Consider the following 25,021-nt stretch of genomic DNA (forward strand, 5'->3'; position numbering starts at 1 on the left):
GGACTACATGAGAACGTGAGGACAGGCATACTCATCATCGAAATTCCGGTCGAATGCGCCTGATCACCACGATGGAGGATCGCCATAATATGCACCAACAACACAGTAACCTCTTCATATGAACCCTTCACATCGCTCCCTCCCATCGGAGAATAAATGATGGACACTCTGCAGTATTCTGCGTCATCTTGCACTATTAGTCGGAGAATAACAGCAACCTCACTATGGAATTACCGTCCCATGTATAAACCGCCGTCAATAGACCTACACGGACGGCTGCATTTGGAGTGGGTCTGTGACAGGAATCAACAACCGCTGGTTAATAGTGTCGCATGGTCTTCAGAGATGAATCGTGGTTCTGGACTACCCTGGATGACCAAATCGGCGATTATGGCAGAACTCTGGGTAGACGCCCCAGTAATCCACAGTTTTGGAGAGGCACAAGAGTGTTACTCCTGACTTCATCGTATGGGGAGCCATCGGTTGTGAGTAAGGATCATAGCTAGTAATGACTGAGGGAACTCTGACGGCACCGCAGTCCATCACGGAGATCCTGCATCTGCACGTGTTGCTTCTCATGCGGCAGCTTCGTGGTGCCAGGTCAGCGCTCGTCCACACGTGGCACGTGGCTGCATGAGCTGTCTGGGTGGTGCTGAGGTACTTCCGTGGCCAGCAGGATCCCCGGATCTTCGCCCCCCCCCCACCCCACCCACCCGATAGAACATCTGTGGGACCGGCTCTGACATCAGCTCTGTCCCAGTCCCATTGTCGAGGATATCGAGAACGTCTTACAATAATTCTGACCCATGTAGCCTCAGGAGAGGATATAACGGGTTTATGACGCCCTCCCAAGCGAATCAATGCGTGCATCCAGGCCCCAGAAGGGGTGCAGCGTCATACTGATAAGTGGTGTTTATGCTGCAAGATTTCTTCCTAAATGTGATTGTATACTAAAATCACTTAAATTATGTCACATATCCTCTCAACCTACGAAGTTTCGTTCTATTTTCTCATCTCCTTCTGGGTGCTTTACTTATTTTGTCAGGTAGTGTAGTTGTGAATTTAGTCTATAGACGGAGGTAATATTTTTGAAGTTGAGGGCTTTATCATTCTTTAGTGGTAAAGATAATCTGCATTTTCTGTAGCGTACAGAGTTCATCATAATATTTTTCTGGGTTTAGTCGTAGTACCGCCAAGCGGTCCACCCAGTAATTAAGAGTGTTTTTCTGAAAATTAACACTGGCTCCAATTATAAACAACTCGACTCATCCAGGGTCACTAGTACCTGATCAAGCCTAAAGCAGCAGGTGTACAGCAAGGTCCACGGAGGCACTGAGGTTGCCAGTAACGACTGCTTCCGTCCACACCAGCAAACATCACAATGTGAGGCTGTGCGGCTTTTCTTTAATAATGGATGTCAGCCAAGTGTCCACCGTCACGCTGCACAGTGGGTGACGAAGCGTGGCCAGAGCTCACCGCTACACAGGGCAGGCCGTGCACCCCAGACCCGGGTTCAGGAACTCTCTGCTCTACATAGCTGCTCAATACCAAGATCGGGTCGAGTTACCTGTGGTGCTCGCCATTTGATACTAACCAAGTCACGTGCTGTGGCGGGTTGTAACGCTCTGAATTTCTGTAACTGCAAGATCTGAAACTCTTTGCAAGAAAAAGCTGAAAATATTTACATGTCTACGCACAGAAGCACTTGTACCTGCTTTCTTCTTCAATGGCGCCTAAATATAGTTGAAAGGGTGAAATACGGCGAGTCGACAAAAGTGATGGAATAGCGACTTGCACATGTATACAGATGACGGCAGTATGCTGTACACAAGGGATTAAAGCTCAGTGCATTGACGAAGATGTCATCTGTAGGCAGGTGATTCATGTGAAAAGGTTTCCGATGGGACTATGGCAGCATACCATGTAAATATACCAGAAAAATCCTTGTTAGGGATGTTGTTCTGCTCACTCGACACACTGACTTAAATGTTAGTCAAGCGTCGACCGTTCCTGTGAATTTCTGCACTCTGTCGTTTCGCGGTAGGTTCGTATTGACAACACCAAGTTCTGTCACCCGTAATGATTTTTTCAGAAAAAATGTTGTCAGCGTTTTACATTTCAATCAAATCGCGGCCTTTTGTTTTGGTTTGGACGTCACAGCGCGTGGGACAAACTTTATAAATACCTTTCTCTTCTTCAATTCTGGAAAACGTCTTGCATGTACTTGATTTGGAGATGTTGCTCCATTACTATTTGTGACACAACACCATAGACACAATACTCCAATCTGTCCGCTTCTTAACATCGCCTGCTCACAACTAATTTGTCTAATGCGTCTGTTGTTTAAAGTTGTTAGTTGAAGATGACACCGCAGTTAATGCGCTGACGTTGCTTCTACACTCGGAATAAAATCAGCCTCGTAACTTTTCGGACGGAAAGCATGTGAAGTATTATTCCACATAAATCTCTGGCAATGACCACGACAGGAAGTGCAGAGAAATTAGAGCCCAGTGGAGGGTTTCCGGGAGCCATCTTCCAATGCAACATCCGCGAATTTATCAGGGAAGGGTAGAAACGAAAGTGGTACCAAAAGTATCCTTTGTCACAAACCATAACGTTGTTTGTGGAGTACAGATGTAGATATGGAAGTAGATTATGGTGGATTTGATGGAATACTTGGATCAACTGTGCGGTAAACTGAACTCCCCTTTCTGTAGTAACACATGTCTGATGCCCTGAATATTATAAGTGTCGATGTTACGTCGACGTACGACCACGACTGACAATGATATTTAATTATAGTTTACTGGAAAATAGCTGCTGTATCTGTTTAGTTTGTAGTTAAACAGTCTTCTTCCACACTAATTATTTAGATCAAAAATATTTTCTCCTTCAACAGGAAGTTTCTCCGGGAATTGTGAGGACTGAGTTTCTGTTCAATATGACGTCGATTACACCCACTGTTTACGACACAGTACCCTGTCTGGAGTCTGAAGACGTGGCGGAGGCTGTTGTCTACATGCTGTCCCAACACCCTCGAGTCCAGGTAAGGTAGTGCAGCCCTTGAATTTTACTTTAGGTTTCGGATACTTTTTCTCCACCATTTGCGATGCTATTGATCGTGAAGAAACATTTGCTAGTAGGTTTATAATACCATCGAGGGTAGCTCTTTGTTTCATTGTATGGTTTATACCATCTGCCTGATCCTGCTTTCCCTTGCCTGAAACCGGCCGCTGTGGCCGAGCGGTTCTAGGCGCCCGCTACGGTCGCAGGTTCGAATCCTGCCTCGGGCATGGATGTGTGTGATGTCCTTAAGTTACTTAGGATTAAGTAGTTTCTAAGTCTAGGTGACTGATGACCTCAGATGTTGAGTTCCAGAGGGCAGAGTGCTTAGAGCCATTTCAACCTTGCCTGAATCGTAGAGTAACGTTTCTAGTAAATCAGATCCGAGGATGTTCCATTCAAAGTACTGTCATAATGGAGATGCGCAATACGCTATGACTGGTTGTACGTTTCTTGCACGATCAGTAGTAATTCTGGAAAGAACAAAAATTAAGTTTGATTCTCTCCTAGTTTTTGAAATTCTAGCTAAATTTCTTTATTCTGACAGTGGGCCTTTATTTCAGTATACATTACATTTCTAACACGCATCTCTGAATACACTTTAATTAGGAAGTATGCTTAGCAATCACTTTCTTTTTACCCTTTGGTAAGTGAAATCCCTAAACACAGAGCGGGGTAGGACAAGAAAAGCATGGAAGGGCGAACTCAGAATAGCAGTGTCACATTTATTTAACCATCACATAATATCATGAATAAATAAATACAATAATCACAAATAATTATGACTGACAAGGTAAGGTTAATTAGTTGATTACAGCAATAATCGGCTTTAAAAGATGATTTTATCTCAACAAGTCACAAAAACAGAGCTAGAGGAAATATAAAACAGTATTTTTTTTAAAGGAAACTACTTTCCTTATAAAACAGAAGCTGCTCGAAGGACAACAGCAAAGATACTTATAAGACAATTTAAAGAAAGGTCACTTGAGGCGTTCAAAGGATTTTCAGCTTTTTTAAAACTGAAACAGGCCTTTAACACACAAGACGGCAAACATACAGCTAAAATCAGCTTAAAATCTACTGAAAATCAAGTACCAAAACAGAAAAATAGATCAAGGTTGTCCACAAGTAGTAAGTAAAATCCCAGTTTAAGCTAAAACCAGTAATTGTGGTTAAATGATTCGGAAATATTCACATAGCATAATAATCAAGACTTAAAAAAACTTTGCTACCTCAAATTCATAACATGGGCAATAGAAGCACATTCCAAGGGAGATGTACAGCTTCAAGTAAAACTTTAAATAAGTCTCCATAGACCAGAACTTTAAGTGATATACCCACTACTTAATTTACAATTTATTAGCAGGCAGCGCGAATGAGGAAACTAAGGCAATCACGGATGCCCCTCAGAGGCAGCCAATAAACATCAAGGCGGTGCGTAACTGTAACACGCCCCCGCGGCCACTGGAGAACCAGCCACGAAGCTCAGAAGATAAATTACGGCTGTTAACAAACATCACGTAGGTGAAACGTAGCCCAAACAAAGAAGTTAAGAAAATATTAATGGTAACCATCTCGAGAAATGGTCAGCATAAGGCCTTATAATTTTAACCGAATTTCAAAAATTTATCTCTAAGCAAATTTAAAAAATGTTAAGAATGGGTATTAGTGGCGAAGGTAATGTGTCTTGAATAATTTAGTTGAATACAATTTGATACAAGAAAATTTAGTAACTGCTTAGAGAATCTGACAGTAATTTATCCAAACGACATGGCAAGTAACCTTGGGTGAAGCAAACTTGTGTAAGGAAAATGACAAACTGACCTCTATGAGATGGTGCTTAATAATTAGATCTTACAAGCTATGCTTGATTCCGTGGTATTTAGACAAGGAAATCTGCAACACAATTTTACCACATACGTTAATAACAGGTAATTTCTGTTAAAGCAAACAAAATATGAAATAAGAGATTGAATGCAAAATGCTTAAAACAACTTTAGATCAGAATATGACCCACAAAACTTTTGCCACAGCTTATTGACAAAATACTTTTACCATATCAATGGTAAAATCTAACATTGAGGTTAACCACGGAATCTAGCCTTTCACACTGCGTGTATCCAACACAAATACACTACAATGAAACTGTCAGTGGTACACAGAAATCAGACGCACAATTGTATACACAGCAAAATATTCGACTGATCAGACATATAAATAATCTGAAGCAAGAGAGCGTTAGCTCAAATAAATACACTCAAACAAATGATCAGGCAAGCCATCAACAGCAGAAAAAAAATGGTTCAAATGGCTCTGAGCACTATGGGACTTAACATCTTAGGTCATCAGTCACCTAGAACTTTGAACTACTTAAACCTAACTAACCTAAGGACATCACACCCATCCATGCCCGAGGCAGGATTCGAACCTGCGACCGTAGCAGTCCCGCGGTTCCGGACTGCAGCGCCTAGAACCGCACGGCCACCGCGGCCGGCCATCAACAGCAGAGAATAGAGATGGACGTAGGAGAATTTTGGTGGGTGGGGGTGGGATGGGGGGGGGGGGGAGAGCGAGTCAGCGAGTGAGCCGACTAGAGGACATAAAAGGCCGAGTTCTGGACATAGTGGGTCAGTTGGCCGTTATCTCCGTTTATATCAACACTTGGTGTAACTGGTGAAGTTGGAGTTACAACAATGAGCTGACTAGATGTCCTTCAGTCCGCGACCGCTGATTTGTCCAGCTTTGATATTCCATGCTGTGCAGGACTGGGTGCTGGGAGGTGCACTGAACATTTGCAGGATTATCAAATATCTGCCACATCGTCCGTTTATGATTGTGTAAAACTTCCAACTTTTCGGCCACTACGGTTAGTGGCTCTCATCCCGGTGTTCCTTTTTTTCTCCAGCAGTCATTAGGAAGCAAGTAGACGCAGACAGCGCTGCGTCACAACTGCTGCCCGTTTCCCATCCGCCTATTTCCACCAGGGGGAAGCAATAAAGCAAACATCAATGAAGAGGGACTACTTCCACCAACGAAAAGAAATAATGAAACTACCAATAAACGACGTCTACTGCTCCTCCTCCTCATCCTCAGTAGCCTATCAGATTTCGATAAGAGCCTCTTCCATTAGTATGTAAGAACCAAACTTTTACTTGAGGAACGCCACTTGCAGTAGTGACCGAAATGTCGCAAGTTTTACACAGTGACGGTGCGGTCACAGGTCCACGAGGAATTTATTTATTCAATTAGCTGTTTCATTCTGCAATATAATTAAATAATTCATCTTAGATATCCTATCATACACACAGTTCGTGGTTCTCAATAGCAAACTAGAAAATTCATTCAAATAATATTCTGTACAAAAAGCGACAATCATTTTCAAAAGGAAACTGTATTACAGAGTGCTGTAACCTCTAAGCTCGATCGCTCACAAAAAAAAGCAGCATGCGGAGGAGCCTGACTGTCAAATAACTGATATTCTACATCGATAACATTTTCCAAAACTAAACAGTGCACGTGGCTTGGCAAGAAAATAATGAAATTTCCACAATTAAAAAGAAACATTCAGAAAAGTAGTCCTGTTGCTAGTATTGAATAGTCCCTGGAATCATCTAGATAAACTTGAGATCGACTGCGAGCTCTCGTGAACGTCATCCGGTGACTAACGTTCAGAATGTGTTCAGCAACACTTCACAGGCCCATGCCCATGCTTGGGACATTCTGGCACACAAAGTACAAAGTACACACTCTTTCGTTCTCCGTTAACTGCATAGCTAAATTAGTCTTTGTAGACTACACCCGATGCATTTGTTTCGCAAATTTCTCTCGTCAGCTGCTATTCTCCATGAATAAACAATACAATTGTGAGTGTGACATTTACAACCGACAGTGCCGAATGCCAACAATCTTGCAATGGAGCCCTATGTAAACACCATATTGACAATAAATATTATTTTTCACATCAACACTTATCCAGCATGTACTTAATATTGTCTGGAGTGTAGAAGTGAAACCATCATCATCATCATCATCATCATCATTTAAGACTGATTATGCCTTTCAGCGTTCAGTCTGGAGCATAGCCCCCCTTATACAGTTCCTCCATGATCCCCTATTCAGTGCTAACTTTGGTGCCTCTTCTGATGTTAAACCTATTACTTCAAAATCATTCTTAACCGAATCCTGGTACCTTCTCCTCGGTCTGCCCCGACTCCTCCTACCCTCTACTGCTGAATCCATGAGTCTCTTGGGTAACCTTGCTTCTCCCATGCGTGTAACATGACCCCACCATCTAAGCCTGTTCGCCCTGACTGCTACATCTATAGAGTTCATTCCCAGTTTTTCTTTGATTTCTTCATTGTGGACACCCTCCTGCCATTGTTCCCATCTACTAGTACCTGCAATCATCCTAGCTACTTTCATATCCGTAACCTCAACCTTGTTGATAAGGTAGCCTGAATCCACCCAGCTTTCGCTCCCATACAACAAAGTTGGTCGAAAGATTGAACGGTGCACAGATAACTTAGTCTTGGTACTGACTTCCTTCTTGCAGAAGAGAGTAGATCGTAGCTGAGCGCTCACTGCATTAGCTTTGCTACACCTTGCTTCCAGTTCTTTCACTATGTTGCCATCCTGTGAGAATATGCATCCTAAGTACGTGAAACCGTCCACCTGTTCTAACTTTGTTCCTCCTATTTGGCACTCCATCCGTTTATATTTCTTTCCCACTGACATTACTTTCGTTTTGGAGATGCTAATCTTCATACCATAGTCCTTACATTTCTGATCTAGCTCTGAAATATTACTTTGCAAACTTTCAATCGAATCTGCCATTACAACTAAGTCATCCGCGTATGCAAGACTGCTTATTTTGTGTTCACATATCTTAATCTCACCCCGCCAGTCTATTGTTCTCAACATATGATCCATAAATAATATGAACAACAGTGGAGACAGGTTGCAGCCTTGTCTTACCCCTGAAACTACTCTGAACCATGAAAATTTACCGTCAACTCTAACTGCTGCCTGTCTATCCATGTAAAGACCTTTAATTGCTTGCAAAAGTTTGCCTCCTATTCCATAATCTTGTAGAACAGACATTAACTTCCTCCTAGGAACCCGGTCATATGCCTTTTCTAGATCTATAAAGCATAGATACAATTCCATGTTCCACTCATAACACTTCTCCATTATTTGCCGTAAGCTAAAGATCTGGTCCTGACAACCTCTAAGAGGCCTAAACCCACACTGATTTTCATCCAATTGGTCCTCAACTAATACTCGCACTTTCCTTTCAAAACTACCTGAGAAGATTTTACCCACAACGCTGATTAAAGAGATACCTCTGTAGTTGTTACAATCTTTTCTGTTTCCATGTTTAAAGATTGGTGTGATTACTGCTTTTGTCCAGTCTGATGGAACCTGTCCCGACTCCCAGGCCATTTCAATTATCCTGTGTAGCCATTTAAGACCGGACATTCCACTGTATTTGATGAGTTCCGACTTAATTTCATCCACCCCAGCCGCTTTATTGCACTGCAATCTATTGACCATTTTTTCCACTTCCTCAAATGTGATCCTATTTCCATCATCATTCCTATCCCATTCTACCTCGAAATCTGAAACATTACTGATCGCATTTTCACCTACATTGAGCAACTCTTCAAAATATTCCCTCCATCTGCCCAAGGCATCCACAGGATTCACCAGCAGTTTTCCTGACCTGTCCAAAATACTTGTCATTTCCTTCTTACCTCCCTTTCGGAAGTGAAACGTGAACGATAAACCGTTCATAGAAGAGAAACGATTTTTTTTTAATTTGTGGTGCTGCAGAAGAATCCGGAAGTTCAGATGAGTAGATCAAATAAGTAGTGAAGACATACTGGACCGAAATGGGAAAATAGAAATTTATGGAACATCTTGGCTAAAATAAGGGATCAGTTGATAGGACACGACCTGAAACATCTGGGAACTGTAAGTTTGGTAACTGAAGTGTGTGTGTGTGTGTGTGTGTGTGTGTGTGTGTGTGTGTGTGTGTGTGGGTGGGTGGGTGCGTGGCTGCGTGATGGACTGGAAAGGGAGGGGGGTGTTAAAATTGTTGAGAGGCGCCAAGATTTGACTACAGTAAACAGGTTCAAATGGATATCAGTTGCAGCACTTACGCAGAGAGGAAGAGGCTTGCACAGACCAGACTAACGTGAGAGCTGCATCAGTCATCGAACTGAAGACCATAATAACATAGTTATCTTCAGTACTCTGAACGAGACTTATTTGGTTAAGCGACTTTAATTGGTGCACTGACTAAGATCACGACTGAATCTCTAAATGGCAGATCAAATCACCACTTTCTACAGGTAGGTTGACATAGCTTACATTCAAGTTGAGTGTTAGGCCATGACTCGAATCTACGTCATTACCTTGCATCGATAACTGATTCATATACTATCAGGTTGGTGCACGACGTCGTAGCCTGCTGACGCTGGGGAAATTTTTCGATTTCGTGACTGTAGAAATTACGTGGTTTGGAGCCGAAGAACTCATCGAGCCACGTTCGGAGCGTATATTCCTCTGGAAAAGAAGTTCCTTGAAAGTTGTTTGATAGAGAACGGAAAAGGTGAAAAATGTGAAGGCGCAAGAACAGGTGAATAAGGTGGGTGCGGAATGACTTCTCCAACCAACTTCTGTACAGTAAACAGACTACGGGCAGGCATTATCTTGGAGTAACAACACTTTAAACAGTCTTCCTGGTCGTTGGCCTTGGATTGCTTCTGCAAGAGGTTTCTGTTTTTGACAATAAATGCCAGTAGTTATGGATACACCTCGGGGAAGCAAATCGTATGATCTTTTCTGGATCCACTCTGGTCTATGTACGAAGAGTTGCTGCTTTGTTTGAGCTATCATTCCTTCCTTTTCCTTACGTTAGCATAGCGACACCATTTCTCGTCGTCAGTAACTATGCAGATAGGAATGGTCGGTGTTGTTAGCAAGCCATTTAATGACGAGCACGCAGAGATGCACGTATAGCCACCCGCTGATTTTCGTAATTTTAGTTTATAGCATAAATTATCCATACACCAGAATTCTGAGGCTTCCCACTGAATGCAAATGTCGGGCGATGAAAGAATGATAACAGTTCATCACGTTTGCCATTTCTCGAGTACACTGTCTTGGATCATTGTCGATTAATGCGTTTAAACCCTAAAGGTCTTGCTGAACGTAGAGAGTAACTAATGTCGAAATGTTCCTCCTTAAATGAGAAAACCATTTTCTTGTCGTGCTCTGTCGAGCGGCATATTCTCCACATATGGTGCAAATGTTTGTGATTGCCTCCACTGCTGTCACCCTCTTTTGAAATCAAACAGAAGAATATGTCGGAAATGTTCCGATTTCTCCACTTGGCACTCCATTTTCTAGCATCCACAGCTCCACTCAGTATGTTCATATGACTAAATGACAATATGTTAACTGATGCAGCTACAGTGAACTACAAATAAAATATGACAGTTGATAAATAAACCCAAAGCAACCGAAATACCGACATGCAAAACCAACCTTGAGACCGCTTAGGCGACGATTCGCAAAATAGTTTGTACCAATAAACCCGCGATACTGTAAAGAATAAACTCTTATATGTAAAACAGCTGCAAACGTCTGATTGTTTTAGAAAATGAGTCAATGTGTTAAATGTTTTGCGTTAAGGATGTAAACGAGAAAATGTTCACAAAAGGTTTTACATTGTACGTTTAAAGTTTGCCGGAAATCATTGAGTAATCACACTATCAAAAAATAGATGAGTATAGTCTGAGGAATTAATAAAAGTATCTCAGTGTCCACACGTCATATCTCCCGAGTTATGTGTCGTACAGTGACATAATATTACAAGTGCATTCAGCAGTATATGGAGGTAGTGTCTGCAACACATGTTATGAATAGAATTTGTAGCATCGAAGTAATAAAATATCATGCATGATAATAAGTTTTACTGCACGAACAACGAAGATATTGTAAGGAATAAACTTGTCTTATTTCATCATGTTGTGAGGGCTGGGGTGTCAGCGAGGAAGTCTTATATAAAGATATAAAGTTTGTTGGATCCCGCTAAGTGCTCTCATTCTCAAATATTGGATAAAAACATTCTAACGAGAAGAATACGACAAGTCCCGTAACCTGATTTTTCAGGATCTCCGCTCAATGGAAGAGGAGTCAAAATAAACGAATATTTGTCTGGGCTTATTCGCAGATACTCGACTGTTTCTGAGAAAACAAAGGTCAGAATTTCCAGGTTCTTTATGTACCTTGTAACGAGTAAGTGGCTCAACCAAAACGGTGGCATAGTGGCTAGCATCCCGGCTTCGAAACCCGTTATTTATTTTTGTTTTTGTTTTTCGTTATTTTACCAATGTCCGTAGATCATTACTACTCTAATGTTTTCCTGTGCATATTGAAATAACAATGTCCTTTTTCGTCTACTAGTTGCATGTTTGGTGAATGAATTTTAAGAAAATTTAAAAATAAAAGTAACAAATGAATGAGGAATTATTTCAAATTCTTCTCGTTGAAATTTCTGTTGTGTATTCTGATCCATAATCAATTAAAACGCCAATTTTCGGTACAGTGTTGTGTTATGTGTCGTTTCCCGCACAATTATTTCCAACATGTGAAATCTTCGGCAGTGTTCACGACATTTCGTTCCCGAGTCAGATTCATACGAATAAATGTCACTTCGGCAAACCCACTTTCGCACGATGGTTGTGATGCTCTAAATTCCCATGTTTCGGCTGTTTCTATGATCGGTATCATCCAAGGGAATGCACCAAATCTTCCTTTCTATGATCGGTATCACCTACATCTACATCTACATCCATATTCCGCGAGCCACCTAACAGTGTGTGCCGGAGGGTACCCTGAGTACCTCTATCGGTTCTCCCTTCTATTCCAGTCTCGTATTGTTCGTGGAAAGAAGGATTGTCGGTATGCTTCTGTGTGGGCTCTAATCTCTCTGATTTTATCCTCATGGTCTCTTCGCGAGATATACGTAGGAGGGAGCAATATACTGCTTGACTCTTCGGTGAAGGTATGTTCTCGAAACTTCAACAAAAACCCGTACCGAGCTACTGAGCGTCTCTCCTGCAGAGTCTTCCACTGGAGTTTATCTGTCATCTCCGTAACGCTTTCGCGATTACTAAATGATCCTGTAACGAAGCGCGTTGCTCTCCGTTGGATCATCTCAATCTCTTCTATCAACCCTATCTGGTACGGATCCCACACTGCCGAGCAGTATTCAAGCAGTGGGCGAACAAGCGTACTGTAACCTACTTCCTTTGTTTTCGGGTCGCATTTCCTTAGGATTCTTCCAATGAATCTCAGTCTGGCGTCTGCTTTACCGACGATCAACTTTATATGATCATTCCATTTTAAATCACTCCTAATGCGTACTCCCAGATAATTTATGGTATTAACTGCTTCCAGATGCTGACCTGCTATTTTGTAGCTAAATGATAAGGGAACTATCTTTCTATGTATTCGCAGCACATTACACTTGTCTACATTGAGATTCAATTGCCATCCCCTGCACCATGCGTCAATTTGCTGCAGATCTTCCTGCATTTCAGTACAATTTTCCATTGTTACAACCTCTCGATACACCACAGCATCATCTGCAAAAAGCCTCAGTGAACTTCCGATGTCATCCACAAGGTCATTTATGTATATTGTGAATAGCAACGGCCCTATGACACTCCCCTGCGGCACACCTGAAATCACTCTTACTTCGGAAGACTTATCTCCATTGAGAATGACATGCTGCGATCTGTTACCTAGGAATTCTTCAATCCAATCACACAAGTGGTCTGATAGTCCATATGCTCTTACTTTGTTCATTAAACGACTGTGAGGAACTGTATCGAACGCCTTGCGGAAGGCAAGAAACAAGGCATCTACCTGTGAACCTGTGTCTATGGCCCTCTGAGTCGCGTGGATGAATTCCAAGGGAATGCGCCAAATCTTCCTGAAAAATAAGGATAAGGATAAAACATAATAATGATCATAAGAATGAAATATCAGAATTTAAAAAGATTATAACCTCTGAAAATACCATACACACTTACAGGGTTATTACAAATGATTGAAGCGGTTTCACAGTTCTACAATAACTTTATTATTTGAGATATTTTTACAATGCTTTGCACACACATACAAAAACTCAAAAAGTTTTTTTAGGCATTCACAAATGTTCGATATGTGCCCCTTTAGTGATTCGGCAGACATCAAGCTGATAATCAAGTTCCTCCCACACTCGGCGCAACATGTCCCCATCAATGAGTTCGAAAGCATCGTTGATGCGAGCTCGCAGTTCTGGCACGTTTCTTGGTAGAGGAGGTTTAAACACTGACTCTTTCACATAACCCCACAGAAAGAAATCGCATGGGGTTAAGTCGGGAGAGCGTGGAGGCCATGACATGAATTGCTGATCATGATCTCCACCACGACCGATCCATCGGGTTTCCAATCTCCTGTTTAAGAAATGCCGAACATTATGATGTAAGTGCGGTGGAGCACCATCCTGTGGTTCGTTTAGCTCCCTGCTTGCTTTATTCGTCGACTTCCGCGGGCTACGCGTGAAACTTGCCTGCACGCGTTCAACCGTTTCTTCGCTCACTGCAGGCCGACCCGTTGATTTCCCCTTACAGAGGCATCCAGAAACTTTAAACTGCGCATACCATCGCCGAATGGAGTTAGCAGTTGGTGGATCTTTGTTGAACTTCGTCCTGAAGTGTCGTTGCACTGTTATGACTGACTGATGTGAGTGCATTTCAAGCACGACATACGCTTTCTCGGCTCCTGTCGCCATTTTGTCTCACTGCGCTCTCGAGCGCTCTGGCGGCAGAAACCTGAAGTACGGCTTCAGCCAAACAAAACTGTATGAGTTTTTCTACGTATCTGTAATGTGTCGTGACCATATGTCAATGAATGGAGCTACAGTGAATTTATGAAATCGCTTCAATCATTTGTAATAGCCCTGTATATTAATGTATGAAACAGTGAAACCATGTTGTAATTTTACAGTTAATATGACGCCATTGTATTGCCTAACTTGATTAGAAACATTCGTATGGGGTAGCCTTATATATGGGGAAATAAATGAAAAAGAAAGAAAAAAGAATAAAAGAAAACAATAATCGGTTTCGAGCACGGGGCGAAAAATTAGAGGCCCCAACGCTGCTCATAGTGCCACCATTTCGGCTGAGAACATCGTTCGATGTAAAGCATCTAAATTACGTAGAAATCTTTGACCGTCGTTTACTCAGTGAAGACCAAGGAACTACGGATAAATCGAGACATGTTTTTGTTTATTTCGATTCCTCTTCCAATGAGCCAAGTTTCTGGGAAATCGGGATATGCCGTGTTCTCCTCGTAAGTAATAAGCGCACCGCGAGTTACGCTGCCTTATGATTTGTTCCGTTTCCACCTACGGTACTTGTCTTACTGTGTTAAACCCTTAACATAAAACTATAGCTCCCAACGTGTAGATTGTGACAGCATATTTATTTTTAAATTCAGTTAATAATTTTATGAAATATTGAAAATCAAATTTTTATTACCACTGGAATCCGTTCGATAAGTAAGCTGTAACTGTACCCGCACCGTGTTAGTCGCTCAGTGACCAGTTAATGGCGCTTTGGTTAGGTAAGCCAGCCTGTGACAAACGATAAATTGTAAACTCCGGAGTTTGGTCATCAGTTGGTTGTAGGATTTTCCTGTGTGACTTCTTTAACCAAAGATTTGTTAATGATAAAAATGACAACTTACAGGATGGTTCAGATTCAGTGTTGCTTTGCAGATCCCCCTATATCTCAGTGGGTAGAGCCTGTTGGTAAGTCAAAAGGACAATGCATACCACACCTAGTAAAGTACTGGATGTTCAAACTGATCTTCAGGCTCAGGATAACTTTATTTTTAGTGCCCTTAAAATCTTTGTAGTAGCCTTGTGAATATCTAAGTGAAACGTTATTTGTTACAGGTACACGAGGTCATTGTCCACCCTACTGGCAGTTCGCTGTGACGACGCTATGTATCTCGTCAAAGAAACCAGCTGTTATATTTTACATTTATTTGCATGTAATACATGTAACTTAATTCAACTTTCGAACTAAACATTTGTTTCTTTATTAATCTCTTACATCTGTATTACACTGTAAAAGATCTTTGTCAAATATGTTTTGTAAAAGACGTATCATAAAATTTTTGCTGGTGTACTCCGGCACATTTAATGTATCTCTTACAAAAATTTTATCTTAGACCTAACTTTTGTAAAACGTTTGTCAAAGAAATTACACAGTGTAATACGGGCCTTACTGAAACGCTATTTTCTTTATCCAGGTAATTTAATTGCATATGTGTCTTAAACGGAATTATTTTACTAATTTGCATTTTACTAATTCATTGACATTTTTGGGTCACTGTCCATATTCAAAAAGACGTACAAGGACAAAATATCAGATAAACTGTTATGCGTGTATTAGAAAACATGAAATGACATGAAAAAATCAACATAAAATATCTTGTCAAGATTGCTAATACGACGTAAGTGTAAACTGAAAAGTATAGGTGAAGTGGCCATAGGCCATCTTGATAAGACAGTATAAAAGGAACTAATGTGGGAGAAAAACAATGGCAATTACAAATTCAGACATACCATTAAATAGATTGATACAAAGTATCTTCTCAGTGTTGTTGGTACAAGTACTATGCGCAAATTTAAACGATAGGGCAAACAGTATGCCGTAATGAAACGATTTGGACACCACAGTTCGAATGCTGGATAGAACTGCAGATCACATGATCTGTTGGTAATGTAAAGACTTGGTGCATCTTTGACACACTGATGTGCTACAAATTTCCGGAGGCTACGTCGTATAGATAATGGTGGATACATTAAATGAATGATGAAGACGAACATGAAACCATTACTGCAACAATTATTGTGCTATAGCAATATAAATCCCATAGGTCCAATGTGTAATTGTTAACTTTTGAGAAGAACCCGGAACACTCACAATCACATGAACATCCCAGCATTATCAGATTACGTGCGTGTATTAGGTTTATACCTTACACAAAGCAGTTTTGGGTCAACGCCATCTATAAAAATAGTAATTGAACCATTCAAATCATGCGGCAAATATCAATTTACAAGCAATAACTACCATTCCATAGATACTTTTGATGGAATTGATTTCCCTAAATGAAGTAAAGCGCAAAAAGCCCGTGGCCCAAAGAATGATAAAAATGTGGCAAAAATTTTTTTGCGTTATGTAACAATGTTACCCATCAGTGGGTTTACTGGAAGGTCGCACTTACACGGTATGGAAATTACAATTCTGTATTATTTTAACATGAGGAGAGAGGAGACTGAGAAATAAAGTTTCAAACCCACAACGGCAGCAGAATGATTACTTTTAGAGGCGTAGATGTGGTGAAGAGTCCCGGGGGGGGGGGGGGCAAGGTAATTCAAGGCTGAAACGTACAACATTCTGAAATTTACCAACAAAATGGCTGTTACTTTAGCAACCAGTACCAATTTTATTATGTAGGTTACATCGAAAACTAAAATTTTTGTTTTCTTTGATACGTTTATCCACATGAAATAGCGAAAATAACAATTGTTGTACCTCATGATAAAAACTATGATTCAAGTTTAGGATTATATACTTAATGCTGCAAAAATATTGCACTATTATTCCATGACTCAAAAAAGCTGTTGTTCTGTGACTCATAAGAGTGTATAAATATATTCGTCTCTTCTGCGTTTACCGTATCCAAATTGAAACTCTGGCAGAAGTTTTTGTAACAGCATCACCTAGCAGTAAAGCGTTGGATAATTTACTAATTCCTTTGCTTTCTGTCGTTTCTTTTTCTGTGCGGTAATTGTATCAATTTCAATCCCAGCAGTACCCGTTTTGTTTCCCCTTGTAACCTTTCTCGTTGCCAGGGTAGAAAATGATCAGTTTGGCACAGATTTTTCGTAAGAGGTTCAGTTAAGTTAAATCTAAATAGCACATGTTGCGCAACTTAATCACTTTTGATGTTGCTGCCATCTCTGACCGTCAGTCTCCGCTACGTTACCAGATATTCTTGGGATGACCCGATTGTTAGGGGCATAAGCCATACACGGAACGCCAAATGTCCCGGCTTCTGAATACTGCTAACAATATGAAATATAATCCATATTCATTCCAAAACAGTGTGCGTAAATGTTCCCAATTGAGTTTCTGTATGCGTTGATGGTGGTAACCAAATGGAAGTTTATCCGGGCAAGGACACCAATACAGCAGTTTGTAGAGGGGGTATGGTGTTTTTTTTAATACACTCCTGGAAATTGAAATAAGAACACCGTGAATTCATTGTCCCAGGAAGGGGAAACTTTATTGACACATTCCTGGGGTCAGATACATCACATGATCACACTGACAGAACCACAGGCACATAGACACAGGCAACAGAGCATGCACAATGTCGGCACTAGTACAGTGTATATCCACCTTTCGCAGCAATGCAGGCTGCTATTCTCCCATGGAGACGATCGTAGAGATGCTGGATGTAGTCCTGTGGAACGGCTTGCTATGCCATTTCCACCTGGCGCCTCAGTTGGACCAGCATTCGTGCTGGACGTGCAGACCGCGTGAGACGACGCTTCATCCAGTCCCAAACATGCTCAATGGGGGACAGATCAGGAGATCTTGCTGGCCAGGGTAGTTGACTTACACCTTCTAGAGCACGTTGGGTGGCACGGGATACATGCGGACGTGCATTGTCCTGTTGGAACAGCAAGTTCCCTTGCCGGTCTAGGAATGGTAGAACGATGGGTTCGATGACGGTTTGGATGTACCGTGCACTATTCAGTGTCCCCTCGACGATCACCAGTGGTGTACGGCCAGTGTAGGAGATCGCTCCCCACACCATGATGCCGGGTGTTGGCCCTGTGTGCCTCGGTCGTATGCAGTCCTGATTGTGGCGCTCACCTGCACGGCGCCAAACACGCATACGACCATCATTGGCACCAAGGCAGAAGCGACTCTCATCGCTGAAGACGACACGTCTCCATTCGTCCCTCCATTCACGCCTGTCGCGACACCACTGGAGGCGGGCTGCACGATGTTGGGGCGTGAGCGGAAGACGGCCTAACGGTGTGCGGGACCGTAGCCCAGCTTCATGGAGACGGTTGCGAATGGTCCTCGCCGATACCCCAGGAGCAACAGTGTCCCTAATTTGCTGGGAAGTGGCGGTGCGGTCCCCTACGGCACTGCGTAGGATCCTACGGTCTTGGCGTGCATCCGTGCGTCGCTGCGGTCCGGTCCCAGGTCGATGGGCACGTGCACCTTCCGCCGACCACTGGCGACAACATCGATGTACTGTGGAGACCTCACGCCCCACGTGTTGAGCAATTCGGCGGTACGTCCACCCGGCCTCCCGCATGCCCAGTATACGCCCTCGCTCAAAGTCAACTGCACATACGGTTCACGTCCACACTGTCGCGGCATGCTACCAGTGTTAAAGACTGCGATGGAGCTCCGTATGCCACGGCAAACTGGCTGACACTGACGGCGGCGGTGCACAAATGCTGCGCAGCTAGCGCCATTCAACGGCCAACACCGCGGTTCCTGGTGTGTCCGCTGTGCCGTGTGTGTGATCATTGCTTGTACAGCCCTCTCGCAGTGTCCGGAGCAAGTATGGTGGGTCTGACGAACCGGTGTCAATGTGTTCTTTTTTCCATTTCCAGGAGTGTACTTTGGAAGATGAGTGGTGAGTCGTAAATATCCATAAAAATTTTCAGATCCTACAGTGTTAAAAACGCCAGTGTGTTATCCGCCGATGAACTAATGACAAGCGTGAATTGTACAGTTCCATTGTTGTATTATTATCGGCACGCCGCTGTTTTTTGCGTCATCAGACTCGAGACTGGTTTGATGCGGCCCGCCATGAATTCGTCTCGTGCGCCAACCTCATCACCTCAGATTAACAGTTGTCCTTGCGTCCTCAATTATTTCCTCCTGGATGTGTTCCAATCTCTGTCTTCCTCTACAGTTTTTACCATCTACTTCTGTGGAGAGCTTCCTCATTTCTTATTTGTCAATCTAATTTTCAACATTCTACTGATAGCAGCACATGCTTCGATTCTCTTCTGTTCCAATTTTCCCACAGTTAATGTTTTACCACTATACAATGCTATGCTCGAAGCGTACACTCTCAGAAACTGCTTCCTCAAATTATGGCCAATGTTTGATACCAGTAGACTTCTCTTTGCCAGGAAGACCCTCTTTGCCTGTGCTAGTCTGCTGTTTATGTCTCCTTGCTTCGTCAGTCATGTTTTTTTTTCCTTTTTTCTTTTTTTTGCTTCTAATGAAGCAGAATGTCGTAACTTCGTGTATTTTGTGTTAATTAATTTTATCGTTATGTTTTCAGCTATTCTCTTTTCTGTTACTTCCTGTTACTGTTGTCTTTTTCCAGTTAACTCTCGATCCAAATTTTGTACTCTTTAGACTTCTCTTTGTACTTCCATTCAGTGGAGGTGATCGCATCTCGCACCAGCGTACTTTTTTCGATTCATGCTTTCGTCTGTAGAGAGATACAAAACGCGATGACTTTCAATTGTGTGAACAACGACCGTCGATGTTCTCAGTTCATTCGGTTGGTGAAAATACAAACAATTTGAAAAAAGCTGTATACAGTTTATGAGTATTAAGTAACTACACTATCAGCCCTAAACATATACCCATATGAGTCTTAATGTTTCATTAGAATTCTCAAGAAACGAAAAGTATAGACTTGTTAATTATGCGTGTTTTCTTCCCATACAACTCTTTAATGAGCAGATTTTTGTATTGAGGAATTTTTTTTAGAAGAATTTATCAATTACAGATGGCAAGAAGACTTTTTACCAAATACCAGCCAGATACTGGTATTTTTTATGGACAGAAAAGTACTTTTGAGTGCAGTTGTACCATTGTACTACTTTAGTTCGTAACATGTTATAAAACAAAATTTTGAACATTTTTGAACACATTCTAAGTTGGTTTCTAAACGAATCTTAAGTTGATTTTTGATTGTGTGTATAGTGTACATGATGTCACTGCCAGGGCAACCCCCATAACATTTGGAAAGAAAAAGTTTTCCCGCAGACAAAAGAGGACGGGGTTATACTAGATGAACTGAATAAATAAACCTGCACGCGTTACTGCCAATCGCTGTTTGTTTACTTAGTTGATTGGGTAAACGTAATCCTTAGATACGGACTATCAGAATTGAAATAAAGGACTAACAGGAATAAAAGGTAAGAAAGATTACTTATTATCTTCTCGGTTCATCCAAGAAGACAGAAAATTTTTTGCCAGATCGCTACACTACCTGTAGTACAGTCCCCAGTTAGCACCCACTTCAAGTTACAATCTCGGAATAGCGCGGGAAACTTAATACGGCCTAAGCGGAGTATAAACGTGGTATAACCGTACCTGTGATCTTGGCAGAGAGGAAAAGTTTTGACAATGGAATAGTTATAGAATTGGTGAGGACAAGATTGTTTATTAGAACGAGGAAGGAGAGGACACAGGGACATCACACAAATTATATAGAAGTATATGACGATTACAAATTTATATAAAAATGTGTACTACTGCTTCTCGATCTCATGCTGAGAACCTGAAGGTGGCCGAGCGGTTCTAGGCGCTACAGTCTGGAACCGCGAGACCGCTACGGTCGCAGGTTCGAATCCTGCCTCGGGCATGGATGTTTGTGATGCCCTTAGGTTAGTTAGGTTTAAGTAGTTCTAAGTTCTATGGGACTGATGACCTCAGAAGATAAGGACCATAGTGCTCAGAGCCATTTTTTTGAGAAACTTTTTTCGTCACTGAGATCAAGAGATTCAAAGTTACCGTGCTTATGCAGAAAACCGCAAAAACCAAAAACTTGTTTTTAGCACTTTTTGAACTGTGGGCCGCAATTGCCTAAACAGCTAACTACAGGAAATGTCTCAAACTTTAACTACACTTTCCTTTGACATTTATCTAGAAACATCATTTACCCATTTTCGAAAATCTCTTTTCGTTTTCAAGATACATCCGAAAAACCATGATTTCTGTGCACCAAAAGTAAAAATTGTAGGTATGGATACTTCTATAATTTCTCTTCACGGTAAATCGTCGAAATTCTTACTATATGTTCTTGGGGTAACTATAAACGATTTTGGATATCATTATCCGTTATCGAGACACGCCATACTTTTGCATGTAAAACACGCTAATCAACCAGAACGTTATGAACACCGACCTACTATCGATACAGACCCTTCCAGACGATGGCAGCGTCGCCTGGTGACGAATGACTGCTAGTCTGACACACGCACGGTGCTAGCAGTATCAGTGTTCATACTGTCCATGTGTGGGATGGGGAAGATGCTTGATCTGAGCTTGACCGAGGGCAGACCGTGATGGTCCAGAGGCTCGGCACGAGCATTTCGGAAACTGCACGACTTTGCAAGGCAACGCTTGCTTCAATCATAAATATATGTCTGAGTGATGCTAAATGTTATTATCTTTACATAAAAAAGTATCATCTTCTCAATATCCTTCAAATCGTGAGCAATTCCCTAATTTTTATATATGGACTTAGTAAATTTACTCTTAGAAGTTTTGTTGCCTTGTCTGCTGCCCCTTTCAGAACTCAAATTAATAACCAAATTATCTAATTTAATGAGATTGAACCTTGAATTGCTGGTTTCCTTATGTAACACGATAATAAATAAAAACAGTGAATAGTTGAGCAGTGGCGTAGTTAAGCTTGCAAAAATAATGACAAGTTTTCATTAATACTTTTATAACTACAAAGAGCTCATAAATATTACAAAAAATGATGAACACATATCAGAAAAGGGATGGTGCTTGATTGGCAAAGCATTCATTGGTTTGGAAGCTATGCAAATTCTCCTCTTAATTAATCCATTTCTCAACGCAATCTGACACAGTTTACATGAATCCACTGTGAGGTCCAATTCTGTTCAGTTGGAATCAACTACGACCAAGAAGTACTCCGCAAACTATGGTCCACTGAAGAACAGGGATGTAAATACCATTTGATAATCCTACGCCAGTGCAGCAATACTTTATCCTTTCACCTCGATTCAGGCGGCTGCAGAAAACGCCGCGCTGTGGGCGAGGAGTGGCGTGCTGTGGCAATTTTAATGTTGTAACGTGTCCACAAAACTTGCAAACTACACATTCTGGTGTTCTGATCATTAGAACGTGGGAAACTTCCCTCTCAGAGCCCTGAAATCCCACCAGATTTCAGTGTGATGTGCACCCGTCCACTGGTCTGGCCAAACCAATTTACTCACAGGCAAGATAGCACATGCTAGTATTGTCAAATGTCACACGGCCGACTCAGGACGAATAAGGTCACGATATGTCCAAGATGATATGAAGTTCCCCTGTTGGTACGGTTGGAAATTGCGAGTGGCTCTTAGTCCACCACAAGATACAGACCACAAGTCTCCCTACTCGGGAAAGACCTGAAATTCTCCACCAGGGGAGGACCAGATGACGAAGAAAGCCAAGAATCATAATCACTTTCACCAGGCCTCGGTATGGGAGCCGAATTAGCACAAAAAAAACTGCTTCCACATTTATAAACCACCGAACTATTCTCGTTCATTGAATCTCTCCTCTTGTCTGTTCTGTCTGGCCTGGTAGCCAATCCAGACACAGCGCTGGGTTTCCCATCCTAGGGGAGCAATCCCTGCTTTGCATATACTGAGAGGAGCCAATCTGCGATTCAAAAGCTCTCTTGTCTCAAAAAAAGAAGATCCTGGACTAGAGCATGGCCATGTTTCGGCAAAAAATGTCTACCTAGACGGGACCACAGTCCCTCATTTATGGAGAGATCTAATCTTTCCAGGCAGATTATTTCCAATTTCTGAAAGAAGGCTGTTAAACTTCCCAGACAGTCGTGCCTATGAGATATATGTTTTTTGGCTCACTAAAAGAACCTGGCGACTTTCTGGTGTCAATGGAGTTACAGTCTTGCTGCTCTGTCCGTATCATCACAGCTTCCTCCACCCACTTTCTGCCAACTGGCCACCTTTGCGGTGAACTGTTGCTTGGCTTAGGTAAAATGTTTTGCAAACGGTGCCCTCTTCGCCGACCCTAAGCTGAAAGAGGTACTATCCACAGAGCACTGGTTCCCAGAATCATTCGCTCAGGCAGGTCACTGGACTCAGCATTTATGGCCCGCAATCCATCTCTCTCCCTATTCTCCATCACCTCTACTATGGCCCCTCGGGTACAAGTTCTCTACAGGCTACACATGCAGTTATATGAACATTCTGCCCAAAATTTTCTCATCTAATAAAGTCATAAACCACACATACCAAATGCAGTACTGGGGAACCTCGAGATCATGACCTAAAATATGAATATTAATCTAACTGACAGTGTTGTTAAAGTGAGAGAGTGGCATGTCAACCTCTCAACTTGTCGGATATTTGAGGATTGCTAAGGTGAATGTCTTCAACATGTAGTGAAACCAAGGTGAAACCATGTCAGACAACGTGGGATTGGGCAGCCATTACAGATTTCAGACCTCGTAGGCTTGGCAGACTGGTGAAACAGGACAGGCAGCCAACTGTGGCAGAACAACATGAGACTTTAATAGTGGATGAAGTACAAGTGTGTCTGACCACACAGTGCATCAAACACTCCTAATGATGGGCTGCCACGGCTGACCATCCATGCATGTGCCAATGTTACATGGGTATCTATGGATCCAGTGGAGCTGATCTAAGGCACCATGATGGCCAAGGAGTGTTGTACACCAGCTGCAGACTACATACACCCCTTCATTGGGGTCATGTTTCCCAACAGCAGTGGCATTTTTCAACAAGATAATGCGCCATGTCACAAGGCCAGAAGTGTGATGCAGCGGTTCGAGGAACACAGTGGCGAGTTTCAATTGATGTGCTGGCTCTCCATCTCTCCAGATCTGAACCCAATCGAACACATCTGGGATGTGATTGAACATGACGTTAGAACCTGTCGACCCCTCCCAGGACTTTACGGTAACTAGGTAACTTGTGTGTGCAAATGTGGTGCCAACTCCCTCCAGTGACCTACCAAAGCCACATTGCTTCCATGCCACTATGCGTTGTCACTGTTATCCATGCGAATGGTGGGCATACTGGCTGTTAGGTCATAACGTTTGGCAGAACAGTGTATGCACGTAATATCCAGTTTGAGACGTAAATGTAGCTTCAGCTGACTTCGTTAACAATGAATGGCATGGGCAATACAGTCATAACTAAGGTTTTGAGGTTACCTAATTACGTGTTTAGTCGCCGTTTTTCACCAATAAATCTTTATTACACATTGTCTATTGACATGGCCAGTCAGAACGTAATAACGGTTTTAGAAATAAGGCCAAGGGAACGTGGAATAGCTAGGCAAGGTCCAGGGAAAAAATCTTTTACCTTTTAGTTTAAACACGTTATTTAAACAAGACCCAAATTCTTTTTAACAAGAAACCATTTCCAGTATCTTGATTAATATAGTAACAGGTTTTAAAGAATTCAAATAAAAAAAACACGTTGCGTGACTAAAGGGGTACTCATACGATTGAAAAAATTTGTCATTGCCCATTTCTTAAAACAAATGTTAACCACTTAAGAGAAAAAATTTAAGGGACTTCCTAAAGACGTGTTTTCAAATCCATTAAAACTCGCAATGGGTCCAGAATGTTTAGCGATGAACAAACAACAGGTTTTTTTTTATTAAAAAGGAATTAACCATTGAGGAAAAAGGCTATTTGAGGGACACCCTCAATGTCTTTCCAAGGCAAGGTTCCGATTATGTATAATTACTTTAAAATATTAAGGTCTCAGTGATTTCACCACACTTTATAAAATCGTACAATCTCT

At 41.9% G+C, this 25,021-nt stretch overlaps 1 protein-coding gene across 2 annotated transcripts in view; it reads left to right on the top strand.

Annotated features, from left to right (window-relative positions):
- The window catches only part of LOC126161628 (dehydrogenase/reductase SDR family member 11-like), a 126,494-nt gene extending 111,072 nt beyond the window's left edge, over positions 1 to 15,422 (top strand). For both annotated transcript variants that reach the window (XM_049917587.1, XM_049917588.1), the window contains exons 5-6: positions 2,900 to 3,046; positions 15,083 to 15,422. In XM_049917587.1, the coding sequence (XP_049773544.1) occupies positions 2,900 to 3,046; positions 15,083 to 15,124 (189 nt within the window). In that variant the 3' untranslated portion in view covers positions 15,125 to 15,422. The remainder of the gene's footprint in view (positions 1 to 2,899; positions 3,047 to 15,082) is intronic.
- Positions 15,423 to 25,021: the final 9,599 nt, after the last annotated feature.

The sequence above is a fragment of the Schistocerca cancellata genome, chromosome 2 (assembly GCF_023864275.1).
Source record: "Schistocerca cancellata isolate TAMUIC-IGC-003103 chromosome 2, iqSchCanc2.1, whole genome shotgun sequence".
Taxonomy (NCBI): Eukaryota; Metazoa; Arthropoda; class Insecta; order Orthoptera; family Acrididae; genus Schistocerca; species Schistocerca cancellata.